At 37.6% G+C, this 12525-nt stretch overlaps 1 protein-coding gene across 4 annotated transcripts in view; it reads right to left on the bottom strand.

Annotated features, from left to right (window-relative positions):
- The window catches only part of LOC127497179 (thrombospondin type-1 domain-containing protein 7A), a 139365-nt gene that overhangs the window by 62786 nt on the left and 64054 nt on the right, over positions 1-12525 (bottom strand). For 2 of the 4 annotated variants that reach the window (XR_007925471.1, XM_051865478.1), the window contains exons 5-7: positions 9796-9864; positions 6014-6169; positions 3560-3763 (exon numbers count right to left, since the gene is read on the bottom strand). Coding sequence is in view for 2 of the 4 variants with exons in the window: in XM_051865478.1 (XP_051721438.1) it covers positions 3560-3763; positions 6014-6169; positions 9796-9864 (429 nt within the window). In the remaining 2 variants the exon portion in view is untranslated. The remainder of the gene's footprint in view (positions 1-3559; positions 3764-6013; positions 6170-9795; positions 9865-12525) is intronic. The other 2 variants (XR_007925472.1, XM_051865479.1) reach the window with 1 other exon arrangement.

Raw genomic sequence — 12525 nt, 5'->3', positions numbered from 1 at the left:
TTTGGCTTTAGCTCAGTGACACGTTAGGGAGAAAAAACACACTCTCTGCTTGAGTACTGAACCACAAACACGCAATAAATATTTCTATCAAAAGCAGGGACACTCCAAGTTTTCCTTGTAGCAGATAGAGATACAATATTTACATCGATCTGTGTCAGAACTGTGGCCATTTGTGAGGCAATATTGTACGCGTCACTCTCCGACTGTCGGAGTGAAGCAGATGCCAAGTCTGCCTGTAAAAAACAACTAGCAGATCAATTTTAATCAGTGCATGATGGAATCAATCTGCCACAGCGTGCGGCTACAGTGAGGCAGGTTATGGCGGGACGGGGGGCTTTCGATTGCTCACGCGGCAGATGCTAGAGAACATTATTGCACATTATTATTTCATAGACGTTATATCACACGGCCACACAGCAGATTCTGAATGACAGTGGTCACGTGACAGTGGGATTTCTTGAAAACAACAGATGGTTCCTTGTCGAGTCTGTGATGGTTCTGTCTTTTTCAGATTCTTCAGCATTTGCTCAATAAACATACCGAGCCTTAATGTGGTAGAATTGCAATAAAAAAATTCCATGAAATTCCATCTGCAATTACTGGAAGCATCCACTGTTATTAACTTCAAACATCCATTATGGTCCTCAGATATTTTTAGTCTGACAACAAAGAAACAAAGGATTTGCAAAACATTAGATTGCTATGAACACTTTAGAGGAAGAAATAATGGATTAGCCAAATTTTACCAGGTTATAAACAATGAGTATTTGAAAGAGACTAAATATGTCTGTTTCTTTGATATCCACTATTTCAGATAAATCTGCCACATAAAAACAAAATCAAGTTGTAAATGGTCATTTTACACATCAGTCGGACAGTTCTTGGCCACAAAAAAAACTATAAAAATGCTTTGTTAAGACCACAGACAATTTGACTTGGCATGAAAACTATCAAACATTATTTTCCTCCAAATTCATGACCGTTTTCCCAGATCATTTGCACTGTAGTTAAAATGAGCAACAACAAAAATGCAAGAAGCTGTCAACATTTTGAGAACATGGAGTATTTAACAAAACTAACAAGATGTTTTAGACTTGCAATACAGGGGTGACAACTTGTCAGACTTGTCAGAACACTGTCTGAACACTGTGACTCATGATGTTTTATTAACAAAGTTCGGGAGGAACACGTTGAAATTGCCTATCCAATCAGTACGAGAGGAGGCCTATAGCCAACTGATCTATGTTCCTTGACAGTTTTCTTCCTTCCACCACCCCGTCTCCTCACACTCGCCTGGTTACTATCCTAACCAGAGATACGTGGGGAGTACTCTGGGTTCGGGCCAAATTCCGAGCTCAGAGCCTCCCCTCGGTCAGCACACCAAATATGCATACTTTTTACTCTGATTATTGTAAGTGTGAACTCGTGAACTTGCCTATCAAAACATTTCTCTGTTTGTTTTAGCATTCTGACACAGCAACACTAGCATAACCAATGGTGTGAGTCCATCTGTTCACCCATTATTTCATATGAGTCTTTATTGTGGTACAGAAATTACACACTTCACCTTTGACTTTGTGCTGTCAGGTAAACAAGTAATAAGATTGATTTAAATTTCACTAATCTTACAAAGTAGCATTTTTGAAGTTACTTTTTAAAAAGTACACAGGTACTTCAGGATTATTTTGGACATAATAACCTCTGGTTCAGTGATCAAAAGAGCCATTCAATCCAATCAAAGAGGAAGTGAGTCATCTAAGCAAGTCAGACTCCTGAGACTGATTCAAACTGATTTGCCAATCGGTTCAACCGATCCATTAAAAAGAAGCACACCAATCAAATCAGACAGCACACTGTGAATTCCACTACATTAGATAAAATACCAAAAGCGTTGACCTTTTCTTAGAACACTTTTTGGAGACTTTTTTGCATGAACCATCAGTTCGCTGATATAAACTATCATTCAAAAGTTTGGGTCTGTTTTCTAATGTTATACAAATGTCTACTTCAAATAAATCCTCAAAAAAAGGATCAAATCTACCAAATACAAATGTATCCACAAAAATATTAAGCAGCTCAACTGTTTTCAACACTGAAAATAATAAGAAATATTACTTGAGCAGCAAATCAGCATATTAGAATGATTTCTGAAAGACCATGTGACACTGAAGACTGGAGTAATGAAACTGGAAAATGGTGAGCATTGGAGACGTCTTTCAAAAATCGTACCTACCCCAAACCTTTGAAGGGTGTACAGTATATTCCTAAATATTGGTGCAGGAAACACTGTATCTCCTTAGGGTATACTGTTGTTGAAGAGAATGACAGTTTATGAGTGAGTTTAAGTCTTTAGCCGGTCAAATATACAAGTGTCTCTCCAGTCATCTGAGATTGTCTTAATTGAGCAGCTGAGCTGGAGGAGGACACGATCACCATTAGCATCATGTTTACACTCCTCTGCTCTCTGCAGCATTAACCCTGTAAATAGCTCCAGCTGAGAAGGGAAATGTTCCGGACATGCCAGCTGAGAGACTAGATACGGATGCCCTCCTCCAGGATAGAGCTTGAATTCCCACAGGCTAATTACCGGATTTAAAATCAATCCTACTTTTGATTTCTGCCACAGAAGCCGTCTGAACACAAGTGAGAATCTACTGGCGGTATAATCACCTGGCAAGCTTCACGCAAGAGATTATTTTTGCATTTTTGCAATTAGAACCAGTTGCTCCAGTTACAGTTTTCTTAAGCTCTATTCATATGGGACTAGTTATACTGTAGTTTCACAGACATGTGTATTTGATACGTGACTGAACACGTTTCCTGATGCATGTATACACATGATGTTCGATTCTTGAACTAATCATTCTTATAAGCCAGTAACCAGACGAGCTGGTTCACAGAATCTAACTGAATTGAACTTTGGTTCTGGGTTGATGATATAAGACGAACATCTGTTGTAGCACGCATGCTTCTTGTGCAGCACCAAATGAGCCAATTAGCATGTCCAGATGGGTTACTGAACCAAAAAGGGTTCGAAATTAATGAATAAAAAAAGAACAAACACAAAAAGAACTCAATATACAGGAAGAGGATAATAGGAATTAATAGGAGTACCTCAGAAAACTTTGACAGTTAGAACCATCACATTTGGTTGCTTTTTGAGTCAGACATGATCGAAAAGCTGACTTTTAACTCTTCCTGTAGATTTGATTTGTTCATTTCGAACTGGTTCTATGGTTTAATAACCCATTTGGACATGCTTATTGGCTAATTCGGTGCTGCACAATGAGTGTGTGTTTTGCTTCATCATCAACCCGGAACTAAAGTTCGATTCAGTTTGATTCGTTATTATTCGATTCCATGAACCAGCTCGACCAGTTACCAGGTTAAAAGAATGATTTGTTCAAGAATCGAACATCACTACTACAGAGATCCCAATCCCCAATGACAGATATCCTGTGATAATAATTATAACTCAAATGTTGTTTAGGAAGGTAATCTCGTCTTAATAGCGCTTCAGTAAACCTGGCATTTTGCAAAAGACAACAGTGTTTAATACCTTCATTGTTGACGCAGCGGACCTGTGGAATCTGAGTTCCCTCTCCGCAGTCCATGTCTTCTTCAGGGATACACTCCTCTAGCTTGACCAGCTGCCAGTTAAAACAGCTGGGATCATCGCACGGGATGGCCTCCACCAGGTGAGGACAGCTCCCCTCACCACCCGTGGGGTCATTAGTTATTGTACGTCGTCTGAACTTGAAACCTGCAAATAAACATGATGGAAAAAGACTATTAAATGCCTCAATCCCTAGTGGTATTTGGACACTTTAGCCCATACTTTAAAATGTCACTGAATTAGGACAAAATTTCAAACTATGTCATTTTTTCTGAGACATTTTCCCCAGTTCATTTGAACCAACTCATCCTAAAAGGTGATTTTTGGTGGATATGTGATCTTTCAGTAAATTGATTTTTTAGGGTGGTTCCTACAAAACTCTCAAGAATGTATCCACTGGGTTTCGAATTATGGGATGCACTTCCGGTTTGGGGAACTTCTTTAAAAAGACTGAAACGAATCGTTTCAAATCATAAGGTTGCTCTACAAATAAAGCTTATCCGTCAGTTTGACTGAATGAGCTGTCAATTTTTCTTTCATGTTTTATTTTCAGATATCACGAGAATAACGGAACGCTTGGTATTTTAAGGTAACATGTTATAACAAGAATATCTATGGCAAGAGCTCTTTTCAGTCACTGCTTTCAATCCTCGTGATTATTTTCTTTTGTCCCTTTGCATACCGCTGTAAAAGTATGAAAAAGGACAACATATACTACACATTTGTGGTCTGTTCTCCCAATATAATTTATGATATATATCCCATTAATAATTCACTGGAATACACGAAGAATCTCTCGTTTTTCTCCTCAAAGCCTCACGTCTCTTTCCAGGTTTGTTTTCACAGGTAAATACAATTTATTATCTGTAAAAATGATGGAAATCACTTTGAAATAGTATCACGCAATGCTGAAGTTCATGAAAAATTTTTATTAAGGCAATGTATATCACATTATACAGATATATATCACTATAGTTATATTTAACCCGTCCGTTATTGCTGTGGAAAGAATCGCGCTTTTTCATGGCCTGTTGAAAGTACCTTGTTGATGCTTTTACACTTTTAAATATCCTTTTAATGTTCGTTGGTTGAAGGGTGAGTATAATAATGTCATCTCATTGTACCCAGTTTTTATAAAAAACATATTATTGCGTTCATAGTGCGAGCCTTTCACTGACTGTTTACAGCTTAACGGAAGTTACACCCATTTTTTTTTTTTTTGTTTATTGGTTTTGGGTGAAATATTATCTGGACATGTTCTTTTGTGAGATTTACTTAGATTAATAGAGGCAAAGTTCAGTAAATTCAAACTTTAATAGTCTTAGGTCTATATGGTTTTTGTTTTTCAGCCAAAGTGACTTTTATCTACAGTCAAACCAAAATGTATTCAGACACCTCAAACACTTTATTAATACAGTTTATTCACTATAGTTTAAAAAAATGGTAATAAAATATGACAAGATCTCAGAGTTAAACTGTGTTAGAAAAAAATAATCTTAATTATGTCAGATAACACAAACAAAACATGGTCAGGTCAAAGTCTGAATAATTTTTGGTTCCAAATTTTTATCAATTTTAGTCCACTGTATGAAGAATTTTTGGGTATAATATGTCACAGTTTACTTTATTTTGCTATCCTCACTTACATAAATTAACTATAGTGTCCTGCACCCACTAGTAAAAACATATCAAAAATATCAAAAACGTCTGAATAATTTTTGGTTTGACTGTATGTTACACTTTATTTTGATGGTCCACTTTAGACATTCTACTAACTATAAGTAACTTTGCTACTATATGTCAACTAACTCTCATTAGAGTATTAGTAGACTAGTAGACTGTTAGGTGTTAGGGTTCGGGTTTGACATGTTGACATGTAGTTGCAAAGTTACTTAAAGTCAGTAGAATGTGTGTTGGGGAGCATCAAAATAACATGTTAACAGATATAAAGCAGACAGTCTACTAATACTCTAATGAAAGTTAGTTGAAATGGAGTTGCAAAGTTACTTATAGTTGGTAGAATGTCTAAAGCGGACCATCGAAATAAGTGTTACCTTCATCTATTATGGTTTTGTGAGATTCACATGTTAGCTCTTGTACTGAGGTCTACCTTTTGTGTTTAGACTCAAACTGTGTGCATTGGGTATGTACTGTTATAATCGAAATTGTAAGACATTTATGTTGCATGATTGCTGCTGATATGCTGCAATGCAGCATCCTGGACCAATAATTTAAGATAATGGTGAAATCAAAAGGAAATATTGTATCTGAGTCTCCCAGTCAGACGATATTCAGCAAAACATAAACTGCAAAATAGCTCTTTAAAAATATTGTGTCTCAGTATTTGACAAGTAAACTCTTTTTCAGTGAATATATTATTGTTTTAGTCATGTTTACCTTTCTTCACAACCCGTTCATCACAATTCTCAAAGGTGCAGGGCCCCCAGGCGCCCCACGGGGACAGTTCACACTCCACAGGGCACGGGATGTGACACAGCTGCGTGGTACTTGGAGACGTTCCCTTGCAGAGCCGAATGTCTACGGGTTGTGATGCTATAATGCAAACACACGCATTAAAACACTTCAATAAGACTCGCACATGGGGACGACACATGGCGGACAATTAGGTTTATGTAACTGCAGGAAACAACAAATGGCCACATTTAACACGCTCCAAAGAACATCCATTCCCAGCTGTATCTCAGCTAAGGAAAAACAGGAGAAAACCAGAATCTCCACAGATTTGATCACAATTTAAATGCACTTTTTTTTGTTTGTTTATTTTGACTAATTTGATCATGTTTCCAGTTATCAACAATTCTAAAAATGAATGAAAAAATTAAATAAAATAATTCTGAAAAATAAAATAATAACAATACTGCAATTTATCTATTCACATCAGTAGATTGCAAAGACAATACATATCTTCAAATGCTGTTTTCTCAAAATGAGTTTTTTTCTCCTGTACTGAGCCAGAAATCGCCACTTCAGTAGTATTATGTCAACAAAATGAAACAATTTTGAACCTGGCTTTATCCAATGGATGGATGGATGGATGGATAGATAGATGGATATGTGTATATGTGATAGATAGATAGATAGATAGATAGATAGATAGATAGATAGATAGATAGATAGATAGATAGATAGATAATCAATCAATCGATCAATCAATCAATAAATCCATGGGTGAAATGTGGTTATATCTATTCATTTTTAACCCTATTCACCTGGGATATCACCTGGGATAATCAATGTGAACCAAATCCGTAAATCCTGTCTGGACTCAGTGTGAAACTATAAAATCCAAACTCAAAACATAAACAACAGTGATGCATTAATGTTTTAACACAGGATTTTCCTGTCGGCTTGATGGGTGACAGGTGACATGACTGCTGCATTGGTATCAAAGTGGGGTAAACTCTTCTCGTGGAGCTTTCACATACTGATATGTGGTGAGTTCTGCTCTCTAGAGATTTCCAAAATGAAATGTTCTCCACATGCACAGATTGTGAGCTAAAAAGTACAAGAAGATTGACTGCGCCACAGACCTTCAAAAAAAAAAAAAAACTGATTGAACTCTGGAAAACGAGCATGGGGAATAACAGTTCACCCCATTCAACTGTTCTAGTGCTGCATGTTCCCGAAATTAATAGAGAGGCAGATTTCAGTGTAATGCGGCATCATCTAAGTTAGCATAACACTGCACAGGTTGTCCTTGTTTATGTGCCAGATGGTCTAGACCTTCTGCACAAACTTTCTGTCTAATCAAAGTTTGCAGTCTGTGCCTGCTTTGACAAACCCAGGTGGACAGGCTTAGCTTCAAGCAGCAGAATGATTTGGTATTTGGTAGCTGTTTGAAAATAGATGAAAAACCTGAGGTGGCCTTGCGATTTATTGATACCCTACAAAAGTTTGAGGTTGGTAAGATTAAAAAAAAAAAAAAAAAAAAAAAGTTTTTAAAAGAAGTCTCTTATGCTCACCAATGCTGCATTTATTTGATCAATAATACAGTAAAAACAGTAATAGTGTGAAATATTATTACCATTTAAAATAATTGTTTTCTATTCAAATATATTTTAAAATGCAATTTATTCCTGTGACGCAAAGCTGAATTTTCAGCATCATTAGTCCAGTCTTCAGTGTCATATGATTCTTCAGAAATCATTCTAATATGCAGATTTGCTGCTCAAGAAACATTTCTTATTATTATGAATGTTGAAAACCTTGTGCTGCTTCCTATTTTTGACACATTTGTAAGAATTCTTTGAATAGAAAGGTCAAAAGAACAGTATACACCGATCAGGCGTTATATTATGACCACCTTCCTAATATTGTGTTGGTCCCACTTTTGCTGCTAAAACAGCCCTGACCCGTCGAGGCATGGACTCCACTAGACCCCTGAAGGTGTGCTGTGGTATCTGGCACCAAGATGTTAGCAGCAGATCCTTTAAGTCCTGTAAGTTGTGAGGTGGGGCCTCCATGGATCGGACTTGTTTGTTCAGCACATCCCACAGATGCTCGATTGGATTGAGATCTGGGGAATTTGGAGGCCAAGTCAACACCTCAAACTCGTTGTTGTGCTCCTCAAACCACTGAACCACTTTTGCTTTATGGCAGGGCACATTAACCTGCTGAAAGAGGCCACAACCATCAGGGAATACCATTTCCATGAAAGGGTGTACATGGTCTGCAACAATGCTTAGGTACTGTAGGTGGTAAGTGTAAAAGTAACATCCACATGGATGGCAGGACCCAAGGTTTCCCAGCAGAACATTTCCCAAAGCATCACACTGCCTCCGCCGGCTTGCCTTCTTCACATAGTGCATCCTGGTGTCATGTGTTCCCCAGGTAAACGATGCACACATCCCCGGCCATCCACGTGATGTAAAAGAAAGCAGACCAGACCACCTTCTTCCATTGCTCCGTGGTCCAGTTCTGATGCTCACGTGCCCACTGTTGGAGCTTTCGGTGGTGGACAGGGGTCAGCATTGGCACCCTGACTGGTCTGCGGCTATGCAGCCCCATACGCAACAACATGTGATGCACTGTGTGTATTCTGACACCTTTCTATTAGAACCAGCATTAACTTCTTGAGCAATCTGAGCTACAGTAGCTTGTCTGTTGGATCGAATCACATGGGCCAGCCTTCGCTCCCCATGTGCATCAATGAGCCTTGCCGCCCATGACCCTGTCGCCGGTTCACCACTGTTACTTCCTTGGACCACTTTTGATAGATACTGACCACTGCAGACCAGAAACACCCCACAAGAGCTGCAGTTTTGGAGACTGCCCATTTTTCCTGCTTCTAACACATCAACTTTGAGGACAAAATGTTCACTTGCTGCCTAATGTATCCCACCCACTAACAGGTGTCGTGATGAGATAATCACTGTTATAATCACCTGTCAGTGGTCATAATGTTATGCCTGATCAGTAAATATTTAAAATGGAAATGTTGATTAATCTTTAATGTCACTGTTGATTAATTTAATGTGTTCTTGCTGAATAAAAGTATTAATTCTTTAAAAAAAATCTTACTGATCCCAAACTTTTGAACGGTATTGTACATATCGATATATGCAAGATTAGTAACATAACTGCAGTCTGGCTTCGCCCCATGTTATAAAGCCCATGAAACCTAAGGTAGAATGGTCTAGTTTAAAAGGCCCTATTGCACTTACAAATACAAACAAAACGCTTCTTCATTTCTTTTGAGGAAGAGCGTACAGTAAGGAGCTGTCAGCAGGACAGTCATTGGCAATCAATCTCTGTCACTTCTCTGGTGCCCAGAGGAGAGCGTTGACTACAACACAGGCTGTTGCATCAGTACATACGCTTGTAATGAGCTCTCTATGGACACAAACACTTACAAAAATACAGAAAGTAAACAGACTAAGCAAACAAAATATGTAAACATGCCTCAGGCAAAGAGATTTGATCAAACAAAGACCATCATTTCAGATACAGAAAGGAAAGGAAAAAGACTAAAAATAAAATTTTATTGAATTTATTTTTTTCAACTAAATGTCCATGTACTTCATCTGTGGCATGCTTTTTTATAATCACAGTCACTCATTGGGCTTAAGAGTTGGTTATACTTTCAAAATAATATTGGTATATTTACATTCAGTTGAAAGATACCCAAAATATTATTTTAAAAGTGTTAAATATCTTACCTGAGATCTCAAAGGTGATAGACAGGAGAGGAGGGACACTAGGCGTCTGGCCATTTGGAGACTGACCTTCTACAAAACACACAAACACCAACTCTAGCGAACTACTGCTAATAAGCATCATTCAAGAGACAAATACAAATACTATCACTACGAGCTCTATACTGTGACTATTTACAGGATATGACAGCTCTAAAGGGATAATGCAAGGCATAAGCTGGTTAGCTTTAACTATCCTGAGCTGTGACATCAAATTCAGCAGATAAGGGAAAATATAAGCCCATTCAACCTTTTGAGAGCCCTTGAAAAAATACAATACAAATAAAATGATATCCATTTAATCACAATGCACAGCCACTTTTGAATGATCATCAAAAATATACTTTTTAGCAGCATTAAGGCATGGTTATGCTCAGGGGTTGCATTAGATGCATGCTCTACTCTTACCTGTCAGTAGAATATTGAACACTCTTGTTTCTCTCCTTAAATCTTCACTTACACCTCTCCGATTTTTACCTTTTATTTTCTCAATTTTTTTTATGAAATGCAATCGACCAGACAACTTATTTTTATATCTGTCAAAACAACAGAAAGCATTGTCTATTATCCGTCAACTCCGGTTATGCCATTTACCAGAAGTGCCAAACAGTCCATGCCAAACTTTTTGGTTTTTGTCACATTTGGTTGAGTTCCCTTATAAAACAGACATTTTTTCAAAGTAGACTCCAAATCCAATCCAATGCCATGGCAATTTATCCAGGGTACTAAGGCATCGCCTCCACTGACTTTCATTCAGACAGTAATGTGATAATGTTAGTTATAAGCCGGTTAGCTTTTACTTGTGCCCAAATCTCAGACAGTCAAAAGCCACAAGATTCCTCCTACACTCTCAAAAATCAAGCTTCTTCAATGGATTTTTGTAGCACCTAGCAAGGAATTCTCTTCTCATCAAGAACTATTTTCATTTTCTGCATTATATGGAACTCAAGGATTCTCTTATGACATTATATTAAAATTAAATATTCTCCTATAGCATCATATAGCACTTAAAACCAATTATACTGTGAAATCAAATGGAACTTTTAAAGATTCTCTTATGAAGATTATTAAGGTTCATTTATGGCATCATAAGGAACTTACAACTATTATCTTATAGCTTCATATGGATCTTATAAAGATTCTCTTATGGAATCAAATGGAACGTATAAAGATTTACTAATGGCATAAAATAAAGCTTAAAGTAATGATTCCCTTATAGCATCAAATGAAACTTATAAAGATTCAAATGAAACTTATAAAGACATGCTATCATATGAAACTGAAAGCTCTAGCGTAAGTTCTGCCAGGAAGACTCAATGTTACGTCACCTATTAGTTTAGATCTACCCAATCATTATCTTACACTTGGAGTATAAAAGATCACTGACACACAGATGCTGACGCCAACCTTCACCTCCATACTCCCCACCACCACCAGGATGGTCCCTGTCCATACCTCCCAGGGGGTCGGCTACGCCCCTGCCTTAATCTTCAGGCAGGAAATGCAGTCTTCAAACCTTTAGGATGTGAGCTAGGGACGGGGCCATCGCCAAAGAACTTTATCTTACAATATTTTGCTTGCTGATTGTTACTAAATATTGTTGTTACGTTATCTTGCCTCCCGAGTCTTTCTGGTAGAACTTACAGTATAAATATTCTGTTATAGAATCAAATGGAACTTATAAAGATTCGCTTACAGCATCATGTGAAATGTATAAAGATTATCCTATGGAATCAAATATAACTTCTAAAGATTCTCTTAGGGATTCAACTAGAACTTAAAAAGATTTACGTATGGCATCAAATGAAACAAAGATTTTCTTATGGAACCAAAAGGAACATAATTATTCTCTTTTGGAATCAAATTGAAGTAATAAAAAGTCACTTATGGCATCATATGAATCTTATAAAGATTCTCTTATGGTTTCAAATGGAACTGATAAAGATTCTAATATGGAATCAAATGGAACTTAGAAATATTTGCTTTTGGTATCAATTGAAACTTTTAAGGGTTCCTTTATGGAATCAAATTGTAAGAAAAGTTATCCTATGTCATTTGTTTTAAAATCCTTTTGGAAACTCTTGATTTTAAGACAGTGAGGCCACCTGTGGGAAATAACGTTCTGTTCGTGCTACGAGTGCAATGTTGTATTCTTAGAAGAAAATGTAAATGAGCATCACTTCCAGATAGATTTGATGAAGGTTTCATCACATCAAAGAATCTTGAGGCTGACAACATCCTCCCAGGGAGAGAACATCATGACTCCATCAGTTGACTAACGCTCCAGCACATTTTCCCTTCAACTTTCTGCACCGTCTGCGTTCATGTATCTGCTGTCAGCGGTGCAGATTACCCCCTAGTGAAGCGAGGCATCTCCTGCACCACGCTGATAAGGACACAGATTTCCCACCATACGCAGCTCCACCAGTGGCCTGTTTTAATAGCGGTTCTTTAACCAGAGCTTTTCATGCAGTCAGCGCTCATCTGCTCTAATGTGCAGGGACATGTGCGTTACGATAAGTTTCAATGTGCTCACCATACAGTTCTGAGCATCAAAAGAGCGAGCAGGAGGGAGAGAGATAAAAAAGGTATTTTCTATGAAGATGGGTGGGCCACTAATCAAGTGATGGTGTGTGTGTGTGTGGAGCATGCAAAGAAATGCTGATGCAATATATACAACAGAGTAAGAGATTT

Source organism: Ctenopharyngodon idella, chromosome 16 (genome assembly GCF_019924925.1).
Source record: "Ctenopharyngodon idella isolate HZGC_01 chromosome 16, HZGC01, whole genome shotgun sequence".
In the NCBI taxonomy this organism is placed as follows: domain Eukaryota; kingdom Metazoa; phylum Chordata; class Actinopteri; order Cypriniformes; family Xenocyprididae; genus Ctenopharyngodon; species Ctenopharyngodon idella.
Note: the sequence above shows the minus strand (reverse complement) of the source record. Positions and strands in the feature narration are given on the sequence as shown.